The sequence below is a fragment of the Schistocerca gregaria genome, chromosome 7, assembly GCF_023897955.1.
Source record: "Schistocerca gregaria isolate iqSchGreg1 chromosome 7, iqSchGreg1.2, whole genome shotgun sequence".
Taxonomy (NCBI): Eukaryota; Metazoa; Arthropoda; class Insecta; order Orthoptera; family Acrididae; genus Schistocerca; species Schistocerca gregaria.
The window spans coordinates 73,671,555-73,686,869 of NC_064926.1; the positions used below are offsets into that span (position 1 = coordinate 73,671,555).

The following is a 15,315-nucleotide window of genomic DNA, read 5'->3' on the forward strand; positions in this document are numbered from 1 at the left end:
TCTTGGTGCACGCCCAGCACATCTTGGCACAGTGTTACACCGTCCGAGTTATCTGGATACTTCCCACCAACACCAACATATCCGAACTCCGGAGATGGAAACTTGCCCTTCAATATATCCTCTCTTCTCGTTATCCACCAGGCCTCAGCCTCCGCTACTTTCAAGTTGCCGCCACTCATACCTCACCTGTCATTCAACATCATCTTTGCCTCTACACTTCTGCCTCAACTGACATCTCTGCCAAAACTCTTTGCCTTTAAATATGTCTGCTTGTGTCTGTATATGTATGGATGGATATGTGTGTGTGTGTGTGTGTGTGTGTGTGTGTGTGTGTGTGTGTGTGCGCGCGAGTATATACCTATCCTTTTTTCCCCCTAAGGTAAGTCTTAACGCTCCCGGGATTGGAATGACTCCTTATCCTCTCCCTTCAAACCCACATCCTTTCGTCTTTCCCTGTCCTTCCCTCTTTCCTGAAGAAGCAACCATTGATTGCGAAAGCTAGAAATTTTGTGTGTGTGATTGTGTGTTATTTTATTGTGCCTGTCTACCGGCTCTTTCCCGCTTGGTAAGTCTTGGAATCTTTGTTTTATATATTCCACATGGGAAAAATATATTAAAAACAAAGATTCCATGACTTACCAAGTGGGAAAGTGCCAGTAGATAGGCACAATAAAAAATAAACCACACAGACACACACACAAAATATTGAGCTTTCGCAACCGTCGGTTGCTTCGTCAGGAAAGAGGGAAGGAGAGGGAAAGGTGAAAGGATGTCGGTTTTAAGGGAGAGGGTACAGAGTCATTCCAATCCCGGGAGCGGAAATAGTTACCTTAGGGGGGGAAAGGATAGGTATACAGTCGCACACACACACATATCCATCCACACATATACAGACTCAACAGCAGTGTGTCTAGGTCTAGCAACAGGGCAGCCAGTCAGCTGAATATGGCAACAGCTATGTAACAGTTCACCAAGGCATTGTTTCGCCCACATACAACATGTTGGCAGCTCGGTGCTGTTGGCACTGTCCCCCCTCAGGTGGACTGTACAAGCCAAAGAGGGAAAATTTTTTTTGCGATGATTTGTTCATGAAACGGTGTCGATAAAAGGATGATTGTTGGTGTGTCGGTTTCAAGTTTGGGAATCTTATGTTTTAATATATGTAGTGGCTAATTTTCGTACAAGAACAATTGTTTTCAGTTCTCCTTCTTTTATAGTAAATGGGATGTAACCATGTGAATAATAAAGAACACGGAATAATATTATTATTTAGCACCAAGGAATGAGTCTTTGGCCAACAGCCCTTAAAGATAACTGCCCGTGAGTGAAGAGTTGTTGTTAAGTATTTCGATGACATATAGGTGAGTTACAGTACTATGAAAAGTGTAAAGAAGAGATATAAAGGAAAGAGGCAAGAAACATGTTTTAATTAGCTACGTAAAAGTCACTAAGCTTACGGAAAAAATTTGTCACTGAAATTTATAAGGTAAGGGACATAAATTAAGCATACAATTTCAGATTTTTAAGGTATGAGAGAGAAAAATGGATGGATCAACCTAGAGAAGAGATGGCATAATCTTCAGTCAGGCAGATCTGTGGAACGAAAGATCTGTATGATTTCTGTCATGTATTGTGGTAAAGAAAGGGACACCCACATCACAAAAACGATAATGGATGTACACACTACTTGCTCAAAAGATAAGGTGTGAGAGCAGTTCTTACAGGGATAGGGAGCTATAACATGACTGTAAGCCACTCTATAGAAGTATTCTTCAAAGCACTTGGGTGATGATTAATTCTTTGAATTTTAGTTTCCTTATACATTAACTTACAGCAAACGTGAGATTTCAACTCACAGTAGGTAGTGTAGAGTGAAATGTTGGCATGTAACTCCTTATGGTAAATAAGATACTAATTCTTGTTTATCTTAATAAATTTGAGAACCTGGTGATTTGGTACACAAAAATTGAAAAGCAACATAAAGTTAATTGCCTTTGAGCAAATGTAGTGGAACGATCAAGCCTGGTTACGCAGAATGAATCTCCTATGGGTTTGCCCTTCTGCTATAAAAAGCTAACAATATAATTACAAAATTATTGATAGACAAATACGTGAAGTGAACTTAGAAACAAGACTCCTTAGCCTTTAACAAAGTATGCACAAACACATGTTAAAGACACTATCCAAAAATAGAAAAATAAGCTACATACTTGTCTTTAATACACCAAGCAATTATTAATTACTTATGTCATATTTAAGGGTTATGATCATTCATATTTTGTTGAGTGGAGAAATTGAATTAAGACTCACAAGACATTTATTTTGGTAATATTAGTAATTTATTAAAGAGTATGACATTATTATAAAGTTAAAATTAGATAATGAAGTTATTTTACACAACATTTTTAATCTTAGTGAGGGGATCTGTGGTGTAACAACTTATTTCACCTCTTCCCTGCAATCAGATGAAAGATGTTCATGTAAAAACATTGTATATGTAGTTAGCACATGGAAAATCTCCACTGTGCATGCCTCAATTTTGGATTGTGCAGAGATAATGAGAGAAGCACGAGTGCAGGACACTGGCAAGACACAGTGCTGTCAACAGTTACTATCTGCTCTTAATGTGGCTTTTACACTTTAGTATCACAGTTTGGTGTTGTTTTGGAAGGCACAGAGGAAGCCCCTCCACTGATAATTCATGCACCCAGAAGCAAAAGAAAAATTCTTGGCTGGTGTTCCGACATTCACTTCAGATATGCTTCTCTGGGTAATTTATTTGACAGATTGTCACCTAACATTGTAAATGTTAAATATGAAGACAGTCAAATACACAAGAGCTCTTTAAAAGGCCAATTACATCATTATGCAGTGAGGCGGTAGTACAGACATGAGTTCTATTACGGTGCTCGACCCTCTTCAATTGGAAACGAAGTCCCTTGGCACAATTAGTGGCACTGCATAGCAAAGCAACTGCGGCAAGAAGACTTGAGAAGGTGACCGTAAGTCATCAATAAGGTAAAAGTGTTCACAAACAACGTCAAGGTGACAGATCGTTTGACAGGTTGTTTGTTCAGTTACAACCCATAACCACTTCAGCATTGATCATCTTACAGATGCATGGATTTCTACTAACTTTTGACTGTCGACTTTTCTACATTCTTTTTTGAATCAAGGACGCAATAATTTCATCCATTCACTGTCTCAACAGGATGCTAACAACTGCTTATGTGCTTTTTCTAGTAGAAATACTCTCCTAGCCTTCTTGATGGATTTATTAGTACTCATTGCCACTATAGTGACATTGTGGTCACTAATCTCTGTCTCTCTACTGGCGCTATTGATTAGATCAGGCTTGATTGTAGCCAGATGGTTAAAAATATTTACCTTGCATGTGCATTGTGTAAGTAGTTGTTTAACACAGTTTTCAGAAAACATGTTTAAAAGTACTTCACAAGGCTGTCCATACTACGTGCATTGGATCCATAGATGTCACGGTCTATACTCAGTAGATTAAAAGTCACTTAAAACTAATACTCCATGATTTGGGTATTTCTATGCTACTGACCACAGTCTTTCCTTGAATTATTCTATAACTGTTATGGCGGAATCAGGTTGTTGGTAAGAACATCTGATAATTAACATGAGTTGACCTAGGCCTGTTCATCATGGAACAATGACTACTCCACCAAAATCAGTGTCCAGGCACTCATGAATGAAACAGGAACTGACAATGAGGGTATAATACCTAAAAAAGAAATGATATATTCCATTCTCAAATGAATATACAGGAGTATCGTGCCATTTACTTCCTGCACCATTCCAAAGATGAGTGATACAGAATTCCTATCAGATTCTATACAGAATCTGCAGCTGGGTTAGCAAATATTTTAACCATTATATTCTGTATATCCAAGAACAAAATACAATGCCCAGTGTTTGGAAGAAAGCACAGATGTCACTAGTCTACAAGAAGGGTAGCAGAAGTGATCCACAAAATTATTGTTCTTTGAAATCCATCTATTGTAAAATCTCAGAACATATTTTGTACTAAGACATGACTAGCCATCTTGAGCAGATAATCTGGTCCATGGCAACCTGCACAGTTTCCAAAAATGCTTCATGTAAAACATAACTTGTGCTTTTCCTGGTGACATTTTCAAAGCCATGGACCAAGGCAGTTAGATGGATGCAGTATTTCTCAACTTCTGAAAAGCATTTGATTTAAAACCACACCAGGGATTATTAACAAACAAAATATGTAAGTTGTCTGAGAATTTCTTGGTATGGAGAGTCATCTGCAGAAGAAGAAGTAACTTCAGGTGCACCCCTGGTGTCTCCTGTTTTATGTTGTATATTAATAAACTGCTGGACAATATTAACTGTAACCCCAGACTCTTTGCAGTTGGTGCAGTTGTCTATCACAAGTCACTATCTGAAAAATGCTGCACAAATATCCTCTCAGATTCGGATAAGATCTGAATGTGATGTGAAAGATTGGCAACTTGTATTAAATCTTCATAAATATAAAACTGTGCACTTCATAAAACACATAACTGCAACATGAGTGCATCCCAATTGAATTCAGTCAACTTGTAGAAATATCTGATTGTAACAATTTATAGTGATATGAAATGGAATGGGCACATAGGCTCAGTTGTAGTTACATTACCTAACAAGACAGAGCGCTATTGAAATGTCTGGAAACAGCAGTGTTGGGTCTGTGGGCAGACAGTCCACTGGAGATGACAGAAGAGCCATGGAAAAGAAAGGTCAGAGCAGTGGGCCTACTTGAAGGCTCATGACAAACACGCATGCTTGTGACAACAGAGTGTTGATTTGCGAAAGTTAATAACATGTAAATCAGAAATAAGTGCAGAGTGCAAGTTGTAATTATCAAAATGTTGAATATCCACAGAGTAAGGTAGTGAGATGCAGCTGGGTTGGGTCCAAAATACTGAATGGTGTGTGACAAAGTTTCATACAATACTTGAAAGTCACTGTAAGACAGCCATGTTTGGAAACTTAATGGTATTAGCCAAAAGCAATTTTTTATCATCTGACCCAGTATGAGCTACAGGCACAGGGAGGCTCATATGCTGATGACTTGGTCACCTGTAGCATCTCTGATTTATCATTTGAGTTAACATCTGCATTGTACAATACTATGCAGACATCATATGTATCAACCATCTTAGAATACTGCTTAAGTGTGTGGGACCCATACCAAATAGGATTAACAAACAATGTTGAATGTACACAAAGAAGGGCAGAATAATAGTCAGAAGATTGTTTGCTTCATGGGAAAGCATCACAGATGTGTTGGAAAACGCATATTGGTGAATGCTTGATTATAGATACCAACTAGCTACACCTCATGGTATAGCCTACAGTTGAACAGTTATTTATGAAGAAATGTTAATGTTGAAACCCCCTATCCATGCATACGCACCACCACAAAACTTAACTACAGTGTGAGACACAGCCCAGTACACCGTGCAACATCAGCAGGGGGATGGGAGTGGGGGGAAGGTGGAAGGGGAGGAGGGAGAGGTAATCATCTTTGGTGTGTACAGAGAGCCAGAAATCTATTGAATATGTCTCTGTAAACAACATTCTGAGACTTCTTGTTCTCTGCATATATGCAGAGACTTCTGGCTATCAGTACACATGAGCAACGAATGTAGAGCTGTCAATGCAGAAAACATAGTGCATTCAGATGAATACCTGCCACTTTTAACATTTGTCCCTATCTCTTATTTATAGTGATCAAGGCTACTTTCAAAGAGAACTGTAAGTGTTTGAATAAAAAAGGCAAGGCACTATAGGAATTTATGGTATCAATACCATCTCTCCATTTGCTCCAATGGTGATGATGGTACCTGTACAATATGCATTTCACCTCTATGACATGTAATTGGTGACATTGCACAATCTTGGTACATCCAGGTTACACATCAGTAGGACAGGCACACTCATCTTCCGCTCCAATTTGTGAGATCACACACCCAGCAGCTATAATGAGTTTAGAAGGAATACAGGGTACACAGTAATGTCATTTCTTGTCATCACTGTTATCAACTGACATACATGTGGTTCCTCACAAGATACTTGATCAATAACTTTTTTTTATTGATGTTTCCCACCAATTTATTACTGGACTCTAATAGTGCTCTTTCACATAATCATTCCTTGTTGCACAAGTTTTGCTGTAAGCTACAAAAACCTCATTAATTAGGTTATCTTCTGAGCTTGCAACATGGCTGAAGCAGTTTTCAAAATTTATTAAGTCTTCTGAATCCATTGTAAACTGACCCTCACCAACCTGGAGGAGGTATTGAGCAAAAAGCCCAGAGCTGGACTCTCATAATAGTTGCATGTTGCAATATTTCTATGTTTGCCCACAGTAGTGAAGACTTGAGGCATGCAATCATCTTGTATTCTGTAATGTCTCGCTTGATGACCAGCAGCATCTGTTGGAAGGCCCCTGCAAGCAAGACAACCACTTCAACCATCAACATCCAGTTACCACAGATGTCCACATGCTTCAAAGAAGTGCCTCAGTTGAATGCTTGAGTGACATCGAGCATTTGTCCCAGCAATCAATTTGTACTGCTGCAACAGAGTAGCATGACCACTGCTATTGCTCACATTCCAAGGGAGCATTTCCTCCATTCACAAGGCTCAGGGGTAGCTTGATCATCAAGTGGGCATTTCTTCCTCCCCTGAGCAAGGTCTCAGCTATCCTGGAGGCTGGATAACCTTCCAAGGCTGTGGTGTTGTAACTGAGCTCCCTGAGCAAATAAATGGACAACTCTTCCACTCACTATAGGATGGACATGCCTAAACCAGATAGCTGTTTTCCCACAGTGATGAAAACTTCATCTTTAATAAATTTCACTGCTTTGTTGAAAAATATGTCATTGTTGGCCTGTGCTGTCCCTTGGAAATGTTGTGTGATCTCTTACGATAATGAGGTTTTTATATTTGTTCCAAAGTGACAAAGTGTTCAAGAGTCTGCTGATGCTCAACATGACACCATAGAGCTCTCTCAACTTGATAGATGACCAACACAGTATAGCAGCCTCCATTACAGTGTCTGAATGGCCATCATCTTCGAAAAGTCCTATAGCCTCTCATGTTTCCCAGAATACGGATTTTTTCTGAAACTTCCTGGAAGATTAAAACTGTGTACCAGACTGAGACTAAACTCGGGTCCTGAATTCGAGTCTCAGTCCAGCACACAGTTTTAATCTGCCAGGAAGATTCATATCAGTGCACACTCTGCTGCAAGTGAAAAATCTCATTCTGGATTCTTCCTGCCCATCAACTGTTTTGAGGCCTGAGAACTGATGGGGCCATAGTTACAGATCAGTAGCAATTGTGCACAGTAACATTCATAGCATGTTAAACACACAGTGTAAATTGTGCCCAGGGCATCTGATGCCAGCCTATGATGGGGGTGCCCTAAACATGATGTTTCCATTCTTTCTGTGATGGACTCTACTTGTAATATTTTGGCATTTCCACATAAAGCAAAGTTCAGACAAAGTCATTCATATGGCACAGATAGAAGAATGCAGGAGGAGAGGGGGGGGGGGGGGGGGGTAAGGGGTCACACAATTACAGCTTTTGGCCATTAAGGCCTTTGTCAGCAATAGATACACATACACATACACATGCACACACACACACACACACAAACACAACTTTCACACACCTCTGCAGTAGGTGGTGTCTGGCTGCATGTCCAATTGAACCTGGTTTGAAGTTAAAATAAATGTGAGGAAAAACTGGCAGATGACGGGTCATATCACATTCCTTATCAGCAAGCTGTTGGTTGAGTTGTATATATGACTAAAGGCATAAAATTGGGCATGGGATGTGCTTTGCAGACTGTATATAGATTTGACTCCAGGTAATGATAAAACTAGATAAGAAAAACGAATTATGAGATGCATCAAGGCACCGTTCATAAATGACCAACTTTACAAAAAAAGTGGAACATCTGAAGTGTAGCTTAGTATGATGCTGATTATGAATCAGATCTCAGTCAATGATGGGCTGTATTTTTTAAGATAATGGTGGCAGAGGTATTGTGGACTTCAAAATGGCAACAATCAGTACCTATATCAGCTACAGTAACAACTACAACACAAGAAATTATATCCCTTCAAGCATGTCTCTGTGAAAAACAGATAAGTGTTTTCTGTGATAATCGAGGTGCCACTGCGCTGGGTCACAACAATGTGCATGTTACTCAAACAAAAGAGATCAATGTGAGGCACCAACACATTCACAAGCTCATTAAAATGGAAAAAATCAGTGTCAAATTGATCAGTACCAACATGTAATTAGTTGATATTTTGGATGAAGGCACTTTCTGGGATTGAGCCTCAATGGTGCAATCAAGTGCTGGTAATTGTGTAGTTTATTAATTAACGTCTTGAGAAGTCATTGGAGAGGGGGGGGGGGGAGAGGAGGATGGGATGGTTATGAACAACTATGGTTTCTCTTGTTGTTTATTCTTTTAACAAAAATGTGGCTGTTATTGAAAGCCAAAAAAAAGTTCTGTTTCACTTAGAATGAATGTGTCGCATACTTTTATGGAATATAAAAGCACAGAACAACTAATTATAAATCACTGCTTTGACAAAAGATTTTCCATTTGTCATGTTTTTACTGTTACGTGTCCATATTTGTCGTAGCTGTAACATCTCAGACTTTTTGGACAGTGGTGTGGGTTGTTCTGTTTGTCTTCCATATCTGCTTGAAGAGCTATGTCACTGAAACATTATTTGTCAAATGTTCATCCTTTACTTCCTTTAGTAATTTGTTCTTGTTTGAATCTCATCATGAAGAAGAGTCTTCACTGAGCATTCTGAATATTTTATACAAAAATTGCATTACATGAAAGAATTTCTATCTTTCTGGATTTGAAACTATTGAATTGGCTGAACAGAAATATGTATTCATAAAGTCAGTTTGTATGGACATATAAATCTGCATTAGAAATGAGACGATGAACTTTGTTTCTGTAGGTCATTAAATTACTTCAGATGATATAAAAGAATGATTATTATGTGTGGCAGAAAGAAATGTAATCATAAATATACACCAACATGAGAAAAATTATAGTGTATCCTGTTCTTCATTAGAAGCATGCATTGTCTACTCCTATAGATATTCGAAATTAGTTATTTCATTAACCAGCCATCAGAATTGCCCAATCAAATCTCAACATCCCCTCAATCCTGTTCTGTGGCATATGAAATGGAATGAGAATGTGAGAACTGTGATGGTGAAGGTGAATAGTCAACTTCAGATTAATAGAAGAATTTTAGGAAAGAGTGGTTCACCTCTAAAGGAGACTACATATACGACACTGGTGCGACTTATTCTTGAGTACTACTCAAGCATTTGGGATCCATACCAGGTCAGATTGAAGGAAGACATCAAAGCAATTCAGAGGTGGGCTGCTAGATTTGTTATCTGTAAGTTAGAACAATACACAAATGTTACAGAGATACTTTGGAAATGCTTTTTGAGAAACACTTTTAAATTTTTTTTAGGGAAACAGCATTTGAAGCTCACTCCCAAAAAGCACTAAACCTTGGGATGTCAGATCATTCAGGGCTGTTGCTTAGGAGCTCTCTAAACAGCAAAACAGACAGTTCTTCAACTGAACTTGGGAGAGCGATCAGGTCAGACAATGCACCTAATTCTGAATCAGTTAAGAAACAATCTTAATTGCATAAACTGGGGTACAGTACTCACTAATGTCTACCAATGTTACAACACAGAATTGTTTAGAATTACAGCAGAAATACATGTCTAATGTTGTCCCAAATACCACAGAACACACACACAGAAGAACCAGAGAAATAAACCTCAAGAAGTGAGAAACTGGCATATGTTACACCTGTGCAAACTTAGCGACGGTGTACCATGACAGACTTCAACAGCATCAAGCTGAGAAGGAAGCTTACACAGCTGTGAGAATTGTGCATAGATCTGAAATTAGAGCAGCCAAGACGAAAGCCAATGACAATTACACGCTCAATTTGACAAATAAGTTTAAAGCAGGATGGAAACATGGGTAAGCTCTGAAAGTAAACATAATAACATTCCATTTCAACGAAATATCTTAAATACCTGCTTTACCAGTTCTGGCAAACTGACACTTCAGCTGGTCTCAAGTATCCTACAGACAAGTTAGTGAAGCAATTGCCATACTTACTAAATCTAAAGCAGAGGACTTCTGTGGACTTTCAAATCATATAATAAAAATTATAAAGAAAGAAATTTTACTGCCACTAAACAAAATCATCAACCAAGTGCTACATGAAGAATCTTCCCAGATTGCCTAAATATTACTATTATAATAAAAGCATCTCCTGATACCTATCATCCCACCTCATTCATACCAATCATATCAAAAATTACAGAATATTGTTTGCACAAACACTGAACCAGTACTTTGAGCAAAATAATCTACTTAGCTCTTAACAGTTTGGTTTCAGACCTAATCTTTCCACAGTCAAAATAACTCTTCTAGATTTGAGGAAAGCTTTTTACACTGTCTCCCATAGTATACTTATCAAAAAGCTCAAGAACTATGGAGTTGGAGAGAACACTCTTCACCCTATTGAATTATATCGAAGCAACAGAAAGCAGGTGGTAATTATACACAACCAAAAGTCAAACTCATTACCTGTTACAAAAGGTCTTTCACATGGCTCAGTACTGGGTCCATTTCTGTTCATTGTACAAAGGTTGGAACTTAAATAGTGGCAACTATTTATTCACAACCGATACAAAAGAGTTACATGTTTGCACCTGTTACTGTCTTTCAAAGTAGTCACCAGCACTGTCTAGAACCCATTGCCAGTGATGTGGAAGGCATAGTATATCATTAACAGAGCCTGTTCTGTTGATGGTGCAAATGGAGCAGTCTACTGTCTGTCGAATCTCTGGAACACTTCTGAATCGAATGCCACGAAGTGGTTCCTTCATCTTTGGAATCAAATCAAAGTCACAAGGACTCAAGTCCAGGGAGCATGGTGGATGATACAGTACTTCTCAGTCCCATCGACTTAACAGAGCGACCACAGCTTGCCCTGTATGCGCCAACGAATTTCGTGCAAAATGATGGGTGGGTTATGCAGAAAGTGTCGCTGCTTCTTTTGTCAAGCTGGTCAGAAGTGATACTCCAAATATGAACAGTAATACTGTGCTCTGACAGTCTGCCATGGAGGAACATAATGTGTTAGGATAACACCATCACAGTCATACATGAGAATCACCTTAACTTTCACCATACTGGGGCTCTGACGCACTTTCGTGGCAACCCATAATTCGTTGGATTGGCATTTCAGTTTTGGCTCATACAATGTAGCCCATGTCTCGTCCAGTGTTATGATAAGGCATAAGAAAGCCTCTACTTCATGCTCATAGCACTCCAAGTGAATCCGAGCAGCATCATAATGCATCCATTTCTGCATTTTCGTCAGTTTATGCGAAACCCATTGTGATGCAATTTTTTTTGCATGTCAAGGTGTTCCTTCAGGATGGGTAGCGCAGTCATATGTGCTAATCCGGTTTCATGGGCGAACTCATGAATCATATGGCATCGATCACTGTCCACTAACATGGCAACAGCATGCACTTCTTCTTCAGAGATGCTAGGACAAACTGCTCGATGCAAGTCTGCCACAGTTTGCTTTTACCCAATGTGCCACTGTTCTGTACAGCAATGCCAACTCTCCGCACTCCTCTGGAAGACCTTGGTGATACTGTTGTGATGTATGACCTCTGGCACATTCAATCTTGATCCAACTCCATTGTTCCTGTTTCGAAAACATAGTGACACCATTACGTTAGACCGCTCGCTCACAAATGACTGTGTTTCCCTCGATTGTGTGCACGCTAGTGATGTGGGACAGGCGAGTCCATTTGTTCGGAGGTAAGGTAGGTATGTCAACAATGTGTGCTATCAGTGACAATAGTAGTTTCCATTGCATAGTGTCTCCACAGCAGTGTTGCCACTATTTAAGTTCCAACCAATGCATATGTGAATGAATTACCATAGCTTTGTCAGGCAGTACTGTATGCAGACAATACAACTCTAATCACATAAGCTGATGATCTAGAATGTGTGAGCAGTCTACCTTTAATTAAGCCTTTTTGTTGTTAAACGCTTCCTCTACAGGGCAAGAGATATAACTGCCACTATGTCTTGTTACATCTTATGCAGATGTAACAAGGGGTGTTGTTTTCAATGTTCACCATCTCCCTCCAGACATTATCAGAGATTTTCATGGGGTAAATACCTGGGCTTTAGTAAGGTCAGCTAAGATTTCTGATGGATTCTGAATTTTTTTCATGCCAATAAGGGGTAGCACTAATTTGGCAAGTGCAAGAAATATCAATTTGGGAAATATGATTAGTAGTGTTACAATCCTCACTAAAGTTATGGATAAACTGTGAATTCTGATTTTCAAGCAGCTCAATGCAGTTGGTGTTATTCTGCATACTTTTTCCTTCAATCAAAGCACACATCATTAAAACAGATCCAGAAGAAAATCAGAGTATCCTCAATTTTGATTCATTCCACACACACAGACAGTCTTCCAGAATGTCACCAAACACTTGTGATGAACATGGTGTTGTAGGTCATACAAATACAGATATAAATGTGATTCATTTGACAACATTACAACGTTCCATTTATTCCAGGTCCACTTTTGATATATCTTTGGATGGGACTGAGAAAGGTAGCACAATGGTTATTACACTGGCCTCAAATTCAGAAGGACAAAGGTTCCAATCTCCATTATGACATCCCGGTTTCACTTAAGGCCAATCCCATGATGGTTCCTTTCAAAAGGACATGGCCAATTTCCTTCCCAATCCTTCCTTAACCAAGTTTGTACCTTGTCTCTCATGACATAACTGTCTCTGGGATGTTAAACATGACTCTTCCTTTTTTTCTACTTTAAATGGATCTTTATGGACTGGGTCAAATATCTTGTGTTTGCATGTAACCCTACTTTAATGTCAGTGCAAAGCAATTGCTTCTGGATTATACTTTCAGAAATGGCTCACACCCTGCAGAAATTTCTGCATTGCAGTGAAGCATTTTTTAGTCACAATGTGGGACACACTGAATGTCTACTAGCCTGTCATTGTTATCTTACTGCTATAGTCCTGATATGAATTCCTTGTAGACAACAATATCTGCCATTGTTGATGACCCTATTATCGGATACATTTGAAATCTGCCATTTCCTTCAATGGACTCTGCTATACCAGTCTTTTCACTTCAGCATGAGACTTGTTATCAATGGAGGAAAGATAATATTGCACAGATTCACTCTAAGAATTCTCTAATTGTCAGACTATAGGCCTACTCTCCAAATAGTTACTCTCTGTATCATCTCCTTTCTGACAGTCAGCAGCTCCCTAAAGATTGTATTAACTTTGACATACCAGGTGATTAATATTTATGTAGTGCGCTTACTACTTTTACAGACTAGTCTATTATGGAAACTATTTTACATACCTGTTAGTGTTGTGGCAGTAGAAAAGACAGCATTAAGCAGTTGTTGCTGTTTCTTATTCCACAACCTTGCATCATTTCGTTCAATGCACCATGACAACTGAGACAACAATAAGCAGATCTCCACAGTAACATCCAGAACATTGCAAATGGTGGGGATAATTGATGATAAGAAATATGAAGTAAAGGATGGAATTTCATTAATATTTTGTTGGAAAAGTTTAGTTATGATATCTTTGTGTTGAAGAAGTAGCAGGAGCCCCACTGAAGAGTTGGCAGTCAGCATGAGAAATTTACTGTCAACACAATAAAATGCTCATATTAGTCCTTATAAGACATAAATAGTAAATTTTAAGCTTAAAATGGAAGACAGTACAGAGTCATTATGAATGAATACATATAAACTAAAGAAAAGCTACTAGTTTATAAAACAGATTATGAATGTGTGCATATGTGTGTGTGTGTGTGTGTGTGTGTGTGTGTGTGGAAAGTCCAGGATGGAATAGCAATAAAAAGGAAAAGGCAAATTGCTGCTCACTACAGAGAGGAAGCATTGAATTACAGACAGGCACAAAGAAAAAGACTGCTTCAATACTTATGCTTTCAGACAGTCTTCATTCCGAAATGGAATACATTCACACAAGTACAACTCACACATACATGGCTATTGTTTCTGCGCACTGGGATCCAACTACAACTGCATCTGATGTGGGAAGTAATCTGCTGGGGTGGGTGGTGGGGTAGCAGGATAGTGGTAGGGGAAGATGATGTGCTGGATGTGATGGGAACAAGATACAACTACTATGAGGGTGGTTTGAAAAGTTCTTGGAATCATCATGAGAGGTCAGCTCTAACACAACGAGTTGTTCACATGATATTCATTGGACTGTTGCCTGTAAGCACATGCCACATCAGTCTTGGAAGAGAAATGTGGTGGTGATGTGGCTCTGTTGTTGTTCCTGCATAGTGATTTGTGAAGGTGGAAAAAATCGAGATTCGAACAGTGATTAAGTACTTTGTAAAGAAAGGTATGAAAGCAAAGGACATTCATGCCAATTTCCAGAATACACTGGCGGACTCTGCTCCTTGATATTCAGCTGTTGTCAAGTGGACAAATGAATTTAAATTTGGTTGGGAGAGCTTAGATGATGATGATGATGATCCATGCAGTGTTGGCCAAGTTGCATCACTACTCCAGAAATCATTGCAAAAATGCACAAAATGGTCATGGAGGATCACCAAATGAAAGTGCATAAAATTGCTCACACTTGCCAGATGTCATCTGAAAGGATATATCACATTTTAACTGAAGAATTAGAAATGAAAAAAAATATCTGCAAGATGGGTGCCGCGACTCTTGATGCACGCGCACACACACGTGCCGTCGCCATAGCAAAATTACACAAACTTAGGTATGAATTGTTGCCACACCTGCCTTATTCACCTGACATGGCTCCATCAGATTTCCATCTCTTCCCAGAATTGAAAATTTTTCTTGGTGGATGAAGATTCACGTCAAATGAAGAACTGATAGCCGGAGTTGATAACTATTTTGCGGGTCTGGAGGAAACTCATTTTCGAGATGGGATCAAGGCACTGGAACATCATTGGACCAAGTTGCATTAATCTACAAGAAGATTACACTGAAAAATAAAAAAGTTTAAGTGAGTTAAGTATTTTATTTTTTATTTTTTTAGTTTAGTTTAATTTAATATTTTTTTTCCGAGAAGTTTTCAAACCACCCTTGTAGATGC

The 15,315-nt window shown here is 38.9% G+C and overlaps 1 protein-coding gene across 1 annotated transcript in view; it reads right to left on the bottom strand.

The window, feature by feature from the left end:
- The window catches only part of LOC126281776 (protein broad-minded-like), a 237,746-nt gene that overhangs the window by 173,599 nt on the left and 48,832 nt on the right, over window positions 1–15,315 (bottom strand). The window contains exon 2 of the mRNA XM_049980981.1: window positions 13,565–13,857. Within this exon, the coding sequence (XP_049836938.1) occupies window positions 13,565–13,847 (283 nt within the window). The 5' untranslated portion in view covers window positions 13,848–13,857. The remainder of the gene's footprint in view (window positions 1–13,564; window positions 13,858–15,315) is intronic.